Source organism: Rhinolophus ferrumequinum, chromosome 11, assembly GCF_004115265.2.
Source record: "Rhinolophus ferrumequinum isolate MPI-CBG mRhiFer1 chromosome 11, mRhiFer1_v1.p, whole genome shotgun sequence".
In the NCBI taxonomy this organism is placed as follows: Eukaryota; Metazoa; Chordata; class Mammalia; order Chiroptera; family Rhinolophidae; genus Rhinolophus; species Rhinolophus ferrumequinum.
In genome coordinates, this window is record NC_046294.1 from 39,603,625 (window position 1) to 39,621,408 (window position 17,784).

General features: G+C 45.6%; 2 protein-coding genes and 1 long non-coding RNA gene across 21 annotated transcripts in view; 2 read left to right on the forward strand and 1 right to left on the reverse strand.

Annotated features, from left to right (window-relative positions):
• The window catches only part of BTBD10 (BTB domain containing 10), a 64,255-nt gene extending 62,841 nt beyond the window's left edge, over nucleotides 1-1,414 (forward strand). For all 11 annotated transcript variants that reach the window (XM_033119391.1, XM_033119384.1, XM_033119383.1 and 8 more), the window contains one exon: nucleotides 287-1,414. In XM_033119391.1, the coding sequence (XP_032975282.1) occupies nucleotides 287-597 (311 nt within the window). In that variant the 3' untranslated portion in view covers nucleotides 598-1,414. The remainder of the gene's footprint in view (nucleotides 1-286) is intronic.
• A 109-nt stretch (nucleotides 1,415-1,523) lies between these two features.
• The window catches only part of BMAL1 (basic helix-loop-helix ARNT like 1), a 98,422-nt gene continuing 82,161 nt past the window's right edge, over nucleotides 1,524-17,784 (reverse strand). For 4 of the 9 annotated variants that reach the window (XM_033119374.1, XM_033119372.1, XM_033119376.1 and 1 more), the window contains 8 exons: nucleotides 16,141-16,387; nucleotides 14,989-15,095; nucleotides 13,569-13,719; nucleotides 12,632-12,720; nucleotides 10,880-10,988; nucleotides 7,900-7,993; nucleotides 3,553-3,655; nucleotides 1,524-2,815 (listed from right to left, as the gene is read on the reverse strand). In XM_033119374.1, coding sequence (XP_032975265.1) covers nucleotides 2,655-2,815; nucleotides 3,553-3,655; nucleotides 7,900-7,993; nucleotides 10,880-10,988; nucleotides 12,632-12,720; nucleotides 13,569-13,719; nucleotides 14,989-15,095; nucleotides 16,141-16,387 — 1,061 coding nt within the window. In that variant the 3' untranslated portion in view covers nucleotides 1,524-2,654. The remainder of the gene's footprint in view (nucleotides 2,816-3,552; nucleotides 3,656-7,899; nucleotides 7,994-10,879; nucleotides 10,989-12,631; nucleotides 12,721-13,568; nucleotides 13,720-14,988; nucleotides 15,096-16,140; nucleotides 16,388-17,784) is intronic. The other 5 variants (XM_033119375.1, XM_033119373.1, XM_033119379.1 and 2 more) reach the window with 3 other exon arrangements.
• Nucleotides 12,727-16,167, forward strand: LOC117029964 (uncharacterized). The gene is made up of 3 exons (XR_004424318.1): nucleotides 12,727-13,503; nucleotides 15,820-15,954; nucleotides 16,047-16,167. It is a non-coding gene; the product is annotated as an uncharacterized LOC117029964 (long non-coding RNA).

Below are 17,784 nucleotides of genomic sequence, written 5' to 3' on the forward strand. Positions count from 1 at the left end.
GTGTATTGTGCAGCTGAGAGGATGGTGGTGGACGATTTTGTGAATTACATCAGTAGGATTTCAGTTTCTGGCTGTTGCACTGATGACCAAGAGGATGGGAAATTGGTTTTATTTCTTTTTAATTTGTTTGTTCAGGAACTACAATAGAAAAGCCCTCTTTGGGCTAAATTGGGTGAGAAGTAGGGGAGGGGTGGCGTGTGTGTGTGTGTGTGTGTGTGTGTGTGTGTGTGTGTCTGTGTCTGTGTGCGCGCACGTCCTCAGTTTTTAAAACCTTCCTCTCCTCCAGGTTATCCTACCTATAAAGAAAAAGTAAAGAAAAGGCCTGGGGGCCGCCCAGAAGTGATTTACAACTATGTCCAAAGACCCTTTATTCGAATGTCCTGGGAGAAGGAAGAGGGAAAGAGTCGGCACGTAGACTTTCAGTGTGTAAAGAGTAAATCTATCACCAACCTTGCAGCAGCTGCTGCAGACATTCCCCAGGACCAGCTGGTCGTCATGCACCCAACTCCACAGGTGGATGAGTTGGATATTCTCCCAATCCAGCCCCCTTCAGGCAACAATGACCTCGAAGCTGACGCACAGAACCCCGTGCTGTGATGCTCATGTCCCTGAAACCATCGCATGCTACTCTTCACGCTGCCGTCGCCATCTTCCTCATCCTGCACTGCAGGGCGGCTCTTCATCATGACGTGCACATGTCTAGGATGCAGCAGTGTGGGCTTTTTTAAAAGACCAAAGGTAGCGGAATGGTTTTTTAAAGGAGTACAACTCCAGCATCCGGAGGTTCCCATTATATAAATGTATTTGTTTACCAGTAAGTTTGTGAAATTGGTTCTTTGTATGGGGGGAACAGTCCTTTTTCACACACCTAAATCTTTTCAGAAGTGGAAATTGACAGCTGGTGTCCTTTCAGTCCAGATTGATATTCGTCACACCACAGATAAAATGCAGAATATTATATAGTTGCACTTTATAAATGGTGGTTAAATGGAACTGTTCAAGCCATTTTTATAGTTGTGATGCACAATATAACTTTTAAGTGCTTCTATCAAAGTATTCCTTCAGTGAAAGTGTATAGTTTACTGCCCATGATGAGCAAAAAATGAGTATTTATCATTGGGCTTATTTGAATGACTAGAATGAGATTCAGTGCCCATATCTTATCTTTTCAGTTTATCTCCAGTGCCGTTTTCACCCTGTCAGAGTGAGTCACATGCAGGGAGTGTGAACAGCAGGGGTAGTTTATTATCCAGTCTGCCTTACCCTTAATCTGTTCACAGATATTTATTTACTAATGATTGTTTTTCTTAAGAATTATGGAATAGGAAAATGAAGTGTTTGCTCTTCATTTACTAAATGATTGTAAACTCGAGTTTTTCATCAAAATAAAATTCCATTGTTTTAATGTTTCTGATCAACTTTATACTTTATAACCTTGACCATTTTTAGTCTCATAATTAGCAGAATTCCTGTCTTGTAACTAGAAAACAGTAGCTCAAGGAACTCCAATTTCATATATGTGTGGTGAGGCACTTAGATTCCTTACTAATTATAAAATACTATAATTCCAAACAATGTTAGATCTGAAAAGAGAATATTTTCTAGTTCCACCTGATGTGAATGGTGAAATATCTTTGCTAGGTCATACTGTAACCCTAATTTTCAGAGCCAATTTCTGACACTGGTTCGGGGCTTTTTCCATTATACTCTGCTGCTCTGCTTAGCATATTATTCATACAAACACTATTTTTTAATATTCTGTGGCCCAGTTTAAGAAGGAATCAAAGTATTTAGGTCTGGGTCACATAATGTTAGAAGCCATACAATTGAGGAGTAGTAGAGTTGTAGAGAAGCCAATTTGTTACATCTAATCTTGCATTTGTAATTTCAGAGGATTTGAATTTTGTCTTTAAACAGTAACATCTTTGTTCTCAGAAATTAAAATTGTAACAATTTGGAGATTAACTATTTTAACAATACAGCCAAGCTTTTAACACAGGGAAACTATGTCAGTCCCAGACTTGTTAGGAAGGCCAGAAAGGCATAAATGTTACTGGCATGGGTCGTCCTTGAGACTCACTGTAGGAAATTGGTGATCCAGCCCTGGAGCAGATTTGTTTTCTAATTATTTGAAATGTGAACAGTATTTATAGAACAAGGGAAACATTTATTAAAAATATTTAACTGTCTAATACATTATACTTTAACCCATATTTATAGTAAAGGATTCTTACAAGGAAGAATAAACAGCTTTATGATACAATTAGTATAAGAAATATCCACACGGGGGACTTCTTTGTAGTGTAAAAACACCATACATCTGAAATGACCATTTGCATATAAAAGCTACCAATGATGCTTCTGTGCACAATGATTAAAAAATTCAACACAAACAGAATCCAAAATATACAATTAATGCAAGCTATTCACAGCTAGCCCAATAATCAATGATGAGGAAACACTGGAGCAGGCTTAGTTCCACTTGTCTGAAGTTACACATAGTAAGATTGACTTGTATCAATGGCTCTGAGATGGCTTTTATGAAGACAGCACATAAAAGCTGTTCTCTCCTTACCCAGTAAGCTTCACAGACTGTAAAACTCCACCAGTAATGCACTTTGATACTGTAGTGTTGCCAAAGCAACATGTAGTGTTTACAGCGGCCACGGCAAGTCACTGAAGTCCACAGGGCCACCCAGCCCAGCGTCCGCTTCCAAGAGGCTCATTATGACCGCCATTGCTGCTTCGTCGTTGCTGGGACTGCTGGAGCCTTGATCGTTGTCTATCATGTCTATGCCTATGTGAGGGTTATCGCCTGTGGGAGAAGAGGAAGCCTGGTTGGAGGTAACAGCACAGTGTGTCTGCCTTTTGTGAGCCGTTCCTACGCGCACTTTTCGTAAGCTGTACTGGACAGTCGAGGGAGAAGGCTGAGAGGCTACCTTTGGGGCTGCGCTGCCGCTGCCGTATTGTTTCTAACTTTGGAATTTTTCAGGGGGAAGAAACCACTTTTGAGAAACAGTGCTTCAAGTTCATTAAAGAGTAAAAGCATTTGAGTTGATCTCATTTTAATCTGATATTATATAACCAATACAAGGATAGAGTTACAGAAGGAAAGAAAAATAGGAAGGTAGAGATTAGGAAAAAAGATCTAGAAAGATAAAAAGATGGGTGGGACGAGAGAAGCAAACTCTTCATCGCTCAATAACTCTGAAAACCCTCTGAAATGCTTACTGATCACCCTTCTGGGCTTGATCTCTGAACTTTCATCTGCTTTTCCTTTGAAGAGATTATGTCCCAAGTGGTGGGAGAAAGCCTACTGTCCAGGCTGCCACAGTCTCCCCGAGTTCCCACATAAACTTGGACCTTTCACCAGAATTCAGTGATGAAACTCAACTTTTAAACCTTTTGGTAAGACAAATTTTAAACCTTTACTTTGTTCTTACCAAATTTATCTAGAACTAGCATGTTTGGTATACTCGTGTTATTAAAACTAACTTCGTGCCAGATGTTTGCAAGCTCCCTGCAACATAAATGAGTAAGAGTGCCACTTACCGAGAATAGAAGAACTGTCAGAATACGGATAACCTGGGTTCTCCTGAGCCTGCCCTGGTAGTAGGCCACTGGAAGGAATGTCTGGAGTCCCTCCGTTTAAAATCTACAAACAAAAGTGAAGTTTGCACATTACCAACATTTTCAGTAAGTCTCATATGCAGTGTCACCAAGAAAATGAAGCAGTTGAAAGGAGGAAGGGTGGGGGGGGGGAGCTTCGAATAGCTTCCAGTCTCCTATTAGGTGATTTCAAACAAGAACTGTTAAGAATGGTTACAGTACAGGGAAAAAACTCTCCCCAAAACTATTCTCTTCATTAGGTTCGGCCGACACAGGCAACTGAAAGGCTGAGTCAAATCCCTAGAGCATTCAGTTACCTCGGCTCTCGCTCACAAGGCGGAAACCTCCATGAGCCCGGCCAGGCAGGTCCCCTGGGAGGGAGTAAAACTTATAGCCACACATGTGGCTGAAGAAGAAATAAGCGCTTGTTAACAAACTGAAGAGAGACAGCTCTGAGGAGTCACAAATGAGCAACGAAACGCTAGAAGTCAATCTCTCTCCCGTTATCCCACAGGTGCCGACTTCAGTAGCCAGCGGTTTCAGTTCTTAAGCGAGGCCACTGGGAAGCATTATCACTGCTCAGCAGCGGAACTCTCCTTCTGTCTGCTCCCAGCCTCCTTCCCCTGGCTGAGTCACATTATAGAAAAGGCTTTGAGAAGCATTTTGAGTTTTGGATGTAGGTGAGGAAACAAGTGTGGTAGCTGCTTGGATTTTGGGAGAGGCAGTAATTTCAGGCCTGGCCAGTAGGTGGCACTACAAGTTTATCTCTGCAGTTCAAGATAGAGGACTTCAAAGAACTTGTTTCTGTAGGCTGTACGTATCAATATTTACTATATTTGAAGTTAAACCCAACACATTTTAAAAATATAAACCTATTAACAAATAGAATTTTAATGAAAAATAACTTTCCCAAAACAATGAAAAAATTAGAGGTGTCATTTTACATTAAAAAAGAATCAAATGTCTGGCTTAGAATTTAACTGGATTCTCATATTTTCCATTTAGTCTGCATAGCTATGTTGTTTGATTGTAGTATATGAAGGAAATTTGGTTTCCCATAGATATGTAGTCGGAAAAAGGACGTATATTTTCATTGCTTTTTCAAATAATTGGGGTATTTTTCTTTGATATTACATCAAAACTCAACAAGTGGAAATTTCTCAAAAGGTTAGCTGCAGTGTGGAATCTGAAACCATTATCAATGAAATTTTTGTACTGTTACGTTAAAATTCATTGGTATATCTTGGCACTTAGCATGGATCTTTTACCTTTGTATGATTTTAAAACATCTTACATTGGTCATTTGGAAAATATTGGTTCACTGAGTTATTCAGATCTTCCAAATGCTGACATATTTCATTATACAGCATCAAAACAACACCACTGTTAATAGTAACCCATATCATCAGAAATATCTTTTAAGTTTCAGAAAGCTGTCAAGCTCAAAGGAACAGATAAAAGTTTTGCAAAAATTCTAAATTTTGCTTGAAAGCTAAAATTTCATCATTGGCAACAAATACTGTCAGTTGTTTTCTGTGAAGTTAGATTCATTTCATTCATTTTCAAAAAAAATGTATGCTAAATACCCAAGCCTGAATAACATAGTTTGCAATACCGTGTTTCCCCGAAAATAAGACCTAGCCGGACCATCAGTTCTAATGCGTCTTTTGGAGCAAAAATTAATATAAGACCCGGTCTTATACTAAAGTAAGACCGGGTCTTATATTAATTTTTAAATGCGTCTCCAAAAGATGCATTAGAGCTGATGGTTCGGCTAGGTCTTATTTTCGGGGAAACACGGTAGTAAAAATGGTGTCCTCTGAAAAAAGCAGTTCATTGAGCTCATAAACAGTCACACAGGTGCTTTTCCCTGAGGTAACCAGACTTCGATACTCAGCACCGGCGCTTTACGTATACTTCCCATTTTGTAACAATATTAGAAAGATTTATGCAAGGATTTTTTTTAATATAAAAGCAGTTGATTTTTTTACTGCTTCATTAAGGACATTCTTAAATGAAAGTGTCTTTAAAATTTTTATTGCGAGTTTATGGCGGTGAAAAATATGACTACTAGTATAGTTTGGTGCCACTGATCTGATTTTTGCAAAAACATCGGCAGTTTTATCCCAACATTGCTTTTGTGGTATTGGTTCACATATCAACACAATGAGAAAAATAATGTTCTAGCATCATTATGAAAATAGTTTGGACTTCGCAGAGCCCTGAAAGGATCTTGGTCCCCCTTCCCCCTAACAAAGAGCACAGATGGCACTTAGGGAACTGCTGCTTTATTTGAACCTGCCTCAGCGCCTCTGGATGCCCAGACTCGCCCGCCACCTACGCAGCTCACTGAGCCTCCCCCTTTTAGTTAACCCTGACTAAAACAACTGAGGGACTAAACAGCTCATTTTTGGACCTGCCAAATTTGAAAGTGGCTGGGAAGGGCTGGAAGAAGCATTGTGGCTTCGGTGTACTGTGTAATGCTGCTGTCATTTTTAACTCCATCTTGTTTAGGCTGGTCTTACAAGTCCTGCTGCTAAGGACTCAAGAATGCATTCAGAATTTCTTCTCCCAGACCCACTGTTACAAGCCCAAAGGAAAATTTTTTCATAAATGCTTTAAAAATACTTGGGGCTTTCTGATGCAGAAGACACTCTTACATCTCTGGCGGTTGTTTGGTGTGAAAAGAATCAGAAGTCAAGAGACCTGAACTTAGTTTGGAACCATACTTGGTAACAAATGCTGGGCTAATCATTTAACACTTGGGAGCCGGATTTTGTCACCTATGAAGTTGTGAGGATAAGACAATGTATAGGAAAGTTCCCTGAGTAATATTTAAGCATTATACTGGAGTGTATAACCTTACCAAACATAATAGTAGGATTCTTGGTAATACCAGGAAATCAAGTGCCTAAAAGTTGAATTGAGAAGTAGAGAAGTGGAGACCACCCTAAGGAGATAGTGGATCCAATATGAAGGAAGGACCTGGGGGTATGAGAGCACAGGCTGCAGGCAGGCAGTAGAGGGGTGTACACAGCCCAGACCATCTATCGATGCTATTTTCTGAGTCATTAACAAAGGCCAGACACGTTCACATATTATCTCATAACGGGAGTTCATATGCAAAGATGCTAGCTGTCCCAATCTGTGTTAACTCCATTATCAAGAAAACTAGGGCTTAGAAATTGTACAGGATCAGAGGTAGCATATGGCAAAGCCAGGCTTCAAACCCAAGTCTATCTTATTTTGACCATGCTCTTACCCATTCATTTACTGACTTTGAAACCTTTTGTACGAGGAGCAAAACCTTACTTCAAACAGAAACTTTTACAGAAGTTCATATATAAAATAGAAGTAAAGCTGACCTGGTAGAAGAAGCAGGAGTCCTGACCTTACCCTTTCTTCTCACCAGCTGGCTCTGCCCCCATCCCACCTGGCGGCACCACAGAGGCTCTGGTAACCTGAGCCTCTGAACAGCCCAGTTTTGAAAACCTTTGTCCTGCTTTTGATACAGTTTGTGCCCTAGGAGTCCCGTCTACGTAAATCACTGATCTTTCTCTGTATGTTTTGGGACATAGGGGAAGGAAGGCTATATGTGTAAAGATGCTGGCCCTTGGGGCATCCTAACCTATTGTCATCATCAAGCACTATACATAGGTTTATGAGTTACAGTTAACATGGGCCTAGGCTTGCAAGTTCTCCGGCAAAAATGAAAGAGATGAGTGGTTTCTAAGCCTATTTATAGTGCAGTCTGGCTCTTCATTAGCGCTGACGATTGGTAAACTGCTTGAACCCATGCTGTCACATCACAGGAAACCGAGGTGGCAGATCCCCAAGTACGCTGTAACTGCAAAAGCGTGGCTTGCCTTCCAAAGCACCGCTGTTTCCACGTCTGCACTAGACACTAATGGTATTTTCTCCCTTGCAAACTGGCAGAGAACTAGATAGTTTTCTATGTGTGGTACTCACTAATCTTTCTCCCACAGGAGCTTGTGAATTGTTCTCTCGACGCAATGGACCGATAGCTCCCCATTCTTTAATCTCTTCCTGCCTTCCCCCACTCACGCAGAAAGAATCCTCTAAGGATGTCTGCAAGCCACCTTAGTTCTGTCACTACGCTCGGTACCTAGCCTCGCACGGATGCATATCCTTCAAGGAGGAAAAAAGTGTCCACTTGTTTCAGCAACCACAATTGTAATTCTGTACTCTCACCCCAACATTCCAGAACTTGGGCAAGATGCTCTCCAGATTAAGACAGGCCTCAGTCTAAGAGTCATCAGATTATCTTACCTTCTTGCCTCCTGGAGAACAGGCATCAGGGGGAGGTGTACTTGTGATGTTCAGTGGGCTGGAGCCACAGCTGGAAGGTGATGACCCTCTTATCCTGTCAGAGAAAAGAGGGGTTACATTGCCTTGCCGTTTTGTCAGTGGAGTATGTGTGTTTTGTTGAGGGATGGGGGTGAGAAGAAGGATGAAGATCTAGACTAGGGACTGACAAACGTTTTCTGTAAGGAGCCAGATAGTAGCTACTGCGTCACAATTACTTGACTCTGCCATTGTAGCTTGAAAGCAGCCATAGACAATACGTAAATGATGGGTGTAACTGTGTTCCAATAAAACTTTATTTACAAAAACAGGTAGTGAACTGGATGTATCCCATCGGCCCCTGATGTGGAATGCAGACCCTGCAGTCAAGCATCTCGCTGACAAAGCCCTTGGATGAGGGTTTGGAATTCAGGTTCGAATTTCAAGCAAGTGGCCAGTTTCATTTCCTCACAGAATCCAGATCTCATAGTTGGAGAGGACTTGAGAAGTTTAGTCTCTATCTTTGATACCTTGAGCTAGAATCCACAGCAGATAGTTTATCCTCTTCTCTACAAACACTGTTTAGCTAGTGAATGCTCTTAGGAAATGAAGGCTCAGCCACACCTGGAAAGGAGCTGTGCAATCGTAGGTGGTGGTATCAATCGTCTAGTCGTCGTCGTCTTCTCAGGCACCAGGTGATGGAAAATGGATCCGGGCCCTTGTCAGCTGGCATAGTTCTCAGCACAGCAGGCTTACAGAAGGACAGACTTAGAGCTGTACATCCACATAAACTTGTCAGGCTAAGGACTTCAGGAAAGGAAGCCATGGCCTGGCACTGAAGCTAGAGTTCAGGTAGAGTACATGGCAGCTGTGTGACTGCCCGCTCTTAGCTCCTACCTGGATGGATGCAGCTTCTGGGTCCCCTGGGGCCCCCTCCACGGCCCAGCAGTCTTTTGGCGTTTGGCCTGTACTGCCTAGTTCTGTAGATGTGTGAGTGAACAAACCTCTCTCCTGGATCCTAAGCTCCTCGACAGCAGGATACAGTGATACACCGTGCACTCGGCGCACACGGACGGCTACGAATTGCTGACTGAAAAGTTGCTGAGTATCTCCGACCTTTCCTTATGTCTACGAAACCACTATTTTCCCAGGTTCCCTATCTTGGACTTGCCTTTTCATCGTTTCTTGTTTTATCTTCAAGTCCTTAAATTACTGATTTCTCTTTTGGCTAAAACCACTGTAGGAGAGGCCTTGTTCCTGGGTTATTAAGCGTGCTCCCTTTCATCTCTTCCTACTCCAGTCCAGCTTCGATAATGCTTATGAACACATTTGGACACCTGTTCAGCATCCTACAATGAATGGGGTCTTACAATTTTCTTCCAGGCTGAACTTTTCAGCATAATTTCTGAGGAGGCTTAGCACTCTCCCATCACAGCTCTGTGGCTCCTTCCTACGAAGAGGCTTTCTTTCCAGTTCGGTGGCCTGCCTCTTGACCACCCTGCATATGCCACTCACATGCCCACTATTTTCTAGAACAAACACCATCACAAACCCAAGCTTGGACCAAGTTGAAACCCTTCCTCCCTTCCTTGCTTCAGCTCATGCACGCTCCATTTTGTCTCTTAAAAAGTAGACTTCTCAACAATTGTAAGATCCTTGAGGTGAAGGACTATTACATGGTTCTTGGGTGGTGTCCAGCCAAGCACAGGGAGTGTCGTGGCTGATCAGAACCTGATTGCCACTGCTCACCACCCGCCATCTCCTTTCTAAGGTAGACTCAAACAGCCGTGTCCATCATTCCTCAACAGCGGGAACAGAACCTCTACCCACTGGGATAAGAGCCCCTGTACAGCCAACGAGAAGACACGGCCAGCCTCCACTTCTCCTGAGAGAATCCAGTGGCAGCGAAGAACAGCAGTCACTGTTCCCTTTCCCAGGGTTACGTTCCGTTAAGTCTGCACTCCTAAGGACCGGGCTGCTGCCCTGTCCCCTCCCCAGATTCAAATGGACTTATAAGAACTACTTCCCTCTCAATGACTGCTCTTACAGACTTAGATTTGATGAACCATGTTTGAGCACTCACTATATGAACTTTCCTGAGTTCTCTCCCAATCCTAAAGCAATCTTTGGGAGAGAGATTGCCTCCCTTTCATGGCTTAAGTCAACAGAGACCAGGAAGTTCAGTGAATCTCCTAAGTACAGCCGAATAGAGGACAGGACTCGAACCCAGGTAAATTGCTTCCCCTTCTCTTTTTTTTTTTAAGGAGGATGCAGCTCACAGTGGCCCACGTGGGATTGAACCGGCAACCTTGGTGTTGAGCACCGTGCTCAAGCCAACTGAGCTAACCGGCCACCCCCCCCCCCTTCTGTTTCATATGGAAAAGAAGCCCTGCCCAAGGGAGCTACCACTACTGATGTGCTTGGTTTCTATTACAATCCCAGGCAGCTTTTTTATTAGAAGAAGCTGACGCTTGTTAAGGCCCAGATCGCTGGCATTCCACAGCTCTACTCCTGCAGTCTTGGAATGTCAGTGTTCACGCATCCTCCCGAGAAGCTCCTTGAGTCATATACGAAGTCATAAGAAAGTTGAGCCTCCTAAAAAGTTCCGTTTAGCTCTGGACTGTTTGTGTTTAACCTCTATTTAAGGCAGGATTGCTCAATCTCGGTACTACTGACATTTTGGACTGGAAAATTTTTTGTTGGGGTGGGGCGGGGAGGAGGCTGTCCTGTGTACTGGAGGATGCTTAGCAAGCAGCATCCCTGGTCTCTATACAGGGATGTTTAGCAGCAACCACCCACCCAGTTGTGACAACCAAAAATCTCTCTAAACATCACAAAACATCACAAAACATCCGGTGTTGGGGGGGCGGAGGAGGGGGGGTGGGGAAGAAAGAGAGGGGTGAGGAAGGGGGTGCCCTGGGTTGAGAACCACTGGTTTAAGGGAACAACTAGAGACGTTACTTGCCTGTGGATTTCCATGATTTCCTCAGCAATCATTCGACCTATTTTTCCTGCTCCAGCCCTGGTTCCCCCTGGAATCCCTGGAACAGTGGGGTGGGTCCTCTTTGGACCACCTACAACAAAGGAACCTGAGAGTGAGAAGAGGGGAAACTGAGGAAGAAATGCTATTACGTGTTAAAACAAGTTCATCCCATAATCCACTTGAAGTTCAACCGTAGGGTTTTGCCTTGAGGGACATTAGAGCCATAGCTTGGCAGGAAAAGGCTCAGATTTCCTTCCAGGTTCAGAGGCCAAAGCGTTGGCATGACGCATCTAGTTCATAGTGACTGAGTACCACTGTGCCGCGCAGAAACAGTCCTCATCCCTGCCCTCAGGGAACTCCCAGTCTAACGGGGAGACAGACAGACAGGACGGACAATGGCTGGAGCAAAGTGGGATAAGCTTGACACGAAGTACCATGTTTCCCCGAAAATATATTAAGGTTTTATATATTAAAGTTTGCTCCAAGACTCATTAGGGCTTATGTTCATGGGATGTCATCCTGAAAAAATCATGCTAGGGCTTATTTTCCGGTTAGGTCTCATTTTTGGGGAAACACGGTATGAGGCAATAACTCATCCAGGCCCAGGTGCAGCTTCCTGGAAGAGTTTAACTCTGAGCTGCGTCTTGACAGAGGAGAATAAATTAGCTTGGCAGAGAGGAAAGGAGGGGGAACCATTCCAGGCACAGCCACCGATACACGTGAGAGCAGAGAGGCAGGACAGAACTTGGGGACTGCTACAAGACATTCGACATGAATGATGACGAAGCCCTGAGAGATGAAACAGAAGAGGCGGTGCCAACCCGATCGCGGAGGGTCTTAGAACCCACACTAACAGATGTGGACAGATCCACAGGGGACAAAGAGTCCCAAAGGCCTTTACACAGAAAAGGCACTGACTTCGATGTGAGTTATTAGAAGGGCCACTGCATGGAGAATGAATTATAGTGGAGGACGGACGAGGGCGGGGCCGGGGAGAGCGAGACGGCCAGGAAGTAATCTCCCATAATCCAGGCAACACATGAGGCGGGCCAAGTGGAGAGGTTTAAGAGACAGAGGGACGGGATTTCATGTTTGGATAGAATGCGGGCCAGGGAGGAGTCAAGGTTCCCGGCTTAACCAACCAGATGGGGGAGCGCAGAGAACCAGTTTGGATGTGCTGCATTTCAGGTGCCTGTGGGGCTCCAGGTGCTTCTTTCCAGGAGGCAGTTGGAGAGACAGATCTGGAAGCTCAGGAGGGAGACCAGATGTAGGAGTCATCCATGGAGAGAGGCGGGGACTGAAGCCATGCAAGCAGAGGTGATCCCAAAAGAGGTGGCATCGAGTGCAGAGAGCAGGGGTCAAGACCGAGCCCTGGCAGGGAGCCCCGCTGGGGATGGCCCACACCAGGTGCTAACAGACACCCTCCTGCCACCACAGGAACCAGGGACAGTCATCAAAGAGCACTGCACATCACAGCGACCGGGCGACACAAAGGGAGGAAAAGCACAAGAGGAGCAAGGACTTTGCTATTTCAAGGGCTTCCAGGGTCCAGGCAGCCTCAGGAAAGGCAAAAACGAGTTCCCGGTATTCCAGGCTCAACAGCGAAAGTGAAGTGACAGAGTCCTTAGTGCTTATCCCCTCGAGGCCTCCCTTGTTCCACACAATATGGTGGCTGGGGACCCCGAGTCCTTGGGGGGAAAGTCTGTTGGCCCCGATGCCCGGCTGTGCAGTTACCTTCTCCGGAGGGCAGCATGCTGTCCATGCTGTGGGGGGACGCCGTGAGCTGCGGGAAGGCTGGGTCCCCGCCTTCCAGGACGTTGGCTCTGTAAACATCCCAGCAATAAGGAAATGTGAGTCAGGCCTGCTCAGAACCGTGCACCTTTCACCTTGGCCGAAGTGTCCGGTGTCCACTCTGGACCTGGACAGGCCAGAAAATGAAGTGTCTGTCTGAGTGGCTCAACAGGTCTCCTCGCTGTCTGATACCACGGTGGACAGCACCCCGGCCTGTGGCCTCACTGCCTGCCTGGGCCTCCTGGGTCATGTGGGACGCAGTCCAGCAGAGGTGGTGACTGTAGCAACCTCTGCTACAGGGCCTCCTCTCCTGCCGGCCTGCAGTGCACCCAGCCGGACCCCTCACTCAGCTCTAACCACAGGTGGGGGTATGGACACCACGGGGAAAGATGTGGGGAGCAGTCCTGTCCAAAGAGGAGGTCCTTCCCTTCTCTGCTCACCTAGCAGGTGGCAGCTTTTGAGGTGGCGTTCCAGCTGCCAGTGCTCGGGCCACCAGCCTGGCGGGCACGGGTACCCACCCACCCTCAGCCAAGGCCAGTGTGAGCCTTTCGTGAACTGCCGACCCCTCCCTCCAGAGGACAGTGGACGCCCAGTGTGCAGGGCCTGAGAAGACGGAGGTTGATTGCTTTTTCGGGAAGGAAATGTTGCTGTTTCCGGGAGCGATTCCACAAGCAGGGGCCTGTGTGGTATGAGACCTGCAGCTCGTCCTTTGTTAACGACCCTTCTGGCTCTGCCAGTCCTGAGACTTCCCAAGAGATTAGCACGGTGGCATTAAATGACGTGACACTGGCTGCTGCCTGCACCCGCTTTCCCAGGTAAGGAACCCAAGGCATGTCTCCTTTGAAGCGAGGGGACTTCTGATTATAGGAAAACCACTTACAAAACAACAGTGTTGGTTGAGACAATGTATTCTACTTCCTTGGTCCAAGGGTTCATGAAACTGAACCATCGACTCCGCAGTGTGATGAAAGAACCATCTTTGATTTTAAACTTATAGCAATTAGTCGTAATCTTTTCTCTCGTCTGTAAAACTGAAAATGCAAAGAACCCATGAACATTCTTGTTTCCTCAGAGCAGCGTATTAAGCTCACCGAATCCTAAGTGTGCCCTGGCCCTGGTGCCCCCACCCTTCAATAAGCGGAGCGCGCCGGCCCTGGAGAGAAGGGGCTCTTTCTGAGGGCGCTGAGTCAGAGCCTTTTGTGAACCTGCCCGTTTTTCAGAGTGTATGAAATGAAGGCCCCAGGAAATGCCTGACTGCATGACAGACATCCAGTTGGAATTAGCTATGAACACCCACGAACGAGAAGGCCCGTGTCCTCTCCCCACCACAAAACCCTAGGGCGGTGCAGCATCTTTAGGACCCCTGAATCCAGAGAAGTCACTCACCTACTCAAATCTGTAATTTTATGTAGCAAACGTGTACCGAGCACCTTCGTGTGCTCTGGGGATAGGGGACAGGCTATGCCCTGTCCTCAGGAGAGGAATGAGGCAGCTCTGCAGAGCAGATCAGAGCCTTGAGGGATGAGTGTGTGTGGGGGTAGGGGGAGAGGAATGCAGCAGTGCCGAGGAGGGGTAGGGCCTGGGGCGGGGATGGGACAGTGAGATTATCAGTGTGGCTGGAGCCCTGGGCCTCTGCCAGCAGGGAGGCGGGGTGAGGAGGTGGCCGGGCCGGTCAAGGACATTTGGGCTGGGAGTCTGAGGGCGGGCTTGAAGCAGGGACAGGACATCAGGATCGATCTATCGGGGGACAAACAGGTAACTATGGAAGACAGAAGGTGGACTGGGGCAGAAGGGAGCAGGGAGGCCTGTTAGGAGTCTGTCACAATTAGGAGGTGGGCACAAGGGCCTGAAGCAGGACAGGGGAGGTGGCACAAAGGGTCTTCTTTGGAAGTGCATGTCTGAGGTGAATGAACCAGCCCAGGCGATGATGAAATAAAGGAAGGGGTCAATACTGCTTTCTCTCTGAGAAGGCTACATTCATGGCCCGGCCACACGTGAAATATGGGCCACACTAAATCTTTACGGGGTCCAGGTAAAACTACTGAACAAGGGATGCCTCCCAGAACTGCCCTGGCCTATGTACAGAGAACTGCTAGGCAGTCAGGGGTGGGCTGTCTGTAAGGGGATACATAGGGTCTGGGAGCGTCAGCTTCCTCTCCTCACAGATGTTTCTGCCTCAAGCCTCCTGGTCTCACTGACTCCCACGTCACTGGGGGCAGATTTCTCTGGACGGTTATGTGGACTAGTCTAGAAACAGGGGAACACTTTAAACTTAAGACCTTTTGTACAGCCCAGCTTACCTTGCCTATGACATTCTGCAAGATGTCCTATGTCATCTTGGTGAAAATATTCGTAACATGATGTGCCTAGAAGTTCTTGTGGTAAATATGCCAAAATAGCTGTTGCCCTAGAAGGGAATATTTAAACAAAAAAGGAAAATCCATTCAGACAATGAACAACATCTCTGCAGTGGATGAACCCTGCTACAGCCAATGAGAACAAGGTCAAAGCTGGGTGGATTTCCAGAGGGCCTATGTTATCACAAGAAATCTAATCTTAGGACATTTAAAAATGATAACTATATTAAATAGAAATGTGGTAGAAATCAAAACCCCAGTACAAAACTCCTCCATTTACTGCCTACTTTTTATCAGGGTAACCAAACTCCAGCAGCTCTAGCAGCAGGGGCCACAAGAACCTTGAAAAATGCTGTCTTCTATTCCAGCATTTAGTGATTATTTCTAGTAGCCAGAAAAAGTATTAGTCTGTGACTATTCTTAAGGAGGCAGCGGACAGCAGTGGAAGCTGGGACCTCTGTGTTCTTAGCCCAGGTCTACGGCCAGTTAGTGTGCGTCCTGGAGGAGGCCAGTCTTCAGGCTGGGCCTCACTTCTTCTTCCATAGAAAATGCGACTGGACAAGATCAGTGTCGTCCAACAGAACTTTCTGTGAGGATGGAAACGTCCCACATGTGTGCCATTAGCCACACGGGGCTCGTGAGCCTGAGGAATTTAATGTTTAAGTTTAACTGATTTCATTTGAACTGGACCAGCCACAGGCGATTACCATAGCCAGTGACTACTGTACGGGACAGCTCAGGACCACATAATCTTTTTCAAGTCCTCCGTTTCAGAATTCCAATCACAGCCATGGTCCCGGAACAACACTGCATACGTTCAGATAGCATGCTATGGCTACTATTTCTCTCTTGGCTGTGGACATCAAACCACTCTACTTAACCGTCTCTACGTGCCAGAGAATGACACAGGTAAGACTGCGGTATTTATGATGATGCTTTTCTTATAGGTCTCATTTGTTAGCAGAGCTCCCCATCACTTCCTTCTCTCTTTTCATTCTTAGGAAACCCAGCCAACAGCCGAGTCTTCTCTGCTTTACTCAGAGTTGAAAATCCTCTACTGTTATTATCGTTCAAGGGTAACACGCAGACTCTTACCTCTGGTCTACAAAAACAAACTTCCCGTCTATTGCATGCCGAGAAACGTATTCCAGAGATTTCACCCTGATCTCCCCGTTCACCGGCTGTGGAACCACGTGAGAGTGCAGTCGTCCTATTGCGACGAGGCAGCTGAGATTACACCCCTCGTTGTCTGGTTCATTGTCTTCATCCAGCCCCATCTTTGTGGGTGGCCAGCTTTTCAAATAGCCTGTGCTGTGGATTGTGCAGAAGCTTTTGCGATCTGCTAGAAAGCAAAGTCCATTGGTTAGTGTCAGTGTGGCTCTGGGGTACGGGGGCATGGGCGGCCTATGGTGCGCTGGGATATAGGTACAGAGTCAAAAGATTACAAACAAAGCCTCATTCTCAAGAAGTCAGCATCCAGCGAGAGAGGAAGACAGAAAAAGAACTATCAGAGTTACTGTGCTTAGCACAGCTGGTTTCACCAAGGGAGGAGGATCTGGCAAAAGGAAGGCTACCCAGAAAAACAACGTAGGAGGTGGATCAAGAAGGATGAGCAAAAAAAAAAAAAAACTGTATATCACAAATTATGCTTTTTCTTATGTAATTATTTTAAAGTTATGTCACATATTAATAGAAGGTTAAATTTTGTCTTAATAACATGGATATTAATGAAGGTTCTAGTAAAATAATATTTATCATACAATTTTAATAGTAGTTTATTAAAAATAAAATATTTTACAAAAAAAAAAAGAAGAAGAAGGATGAGCGCTGCCTAATGTACAAAGGTTGAGAAGGCACCGAAGCATAAGAAATGGAAGAGAGCTCTGTGCAGCTGAAGTGAAAGGGAGGTGACAGAGGTAGAGCTGGAAAGGAAGGCTGGGGGCAGACTATAGGGGCCTTGGATTGTTTGCTAACCATTGTGTTAGCCTTTTTCTGATAGGAATGGAGAGCTTCCAAAGGTATAGAAGTGGGAAACAGCAAAATCAAATCAGGGTTTGGATGCTCTAGGAGCTGAATGCCAGGTCAACTGGAAGAGAGTGAAAACCAGGAAGGTGATACACAGCCAGAGACCAGGAGGGCTGCACTCTGGCCGTGCCGCGAGGGGGAGGAGGCAGGGAAGGACGCAGGAGAAGGTTCTGAGAACTGCTGGGATTTGGTATGACTACCCCAACAATTGGCATGGAAGGAAGAAAATGAAGATGACTCCAACTTTTTTGGATTCAGTGGTTGCTGGTACAGTTCATTGACTCAAGGAAGAGAGTGTTTTAGAGAGAAGAAAGATTTCACTTTGGGATGTATTAAGCGGGGAGCACCTTTGGATTCCAATAATAAATCCTTGCGGAGTGTTTACGAAACATCACATCTGTGCTAGTTATTGGGAAACTGGAAAACCAATCACATTAAGGATTCTGAACTTATCTTCAGGAGCAATGGGAAACTTTGAAGGGTTTTAAACAGGCAACTGATAAAAAAGATTTGATTTTAAAAAGATCATTCTGGCTGCTGTGTGGAAGGATGGGAAGTGCGAGGATCCTTACTTTACCAGACCTGGGGAGAGCTGAGCGTAGCCTGGATCTAGTGATAATGGTAAATGTGGAGAAGGATAAACATAGTTCAGGTAACTTCTGCAGAAGGAATTCATTGTGGCAGGGCTTCGTAACTGGGGGGGGTGGGGTGTGA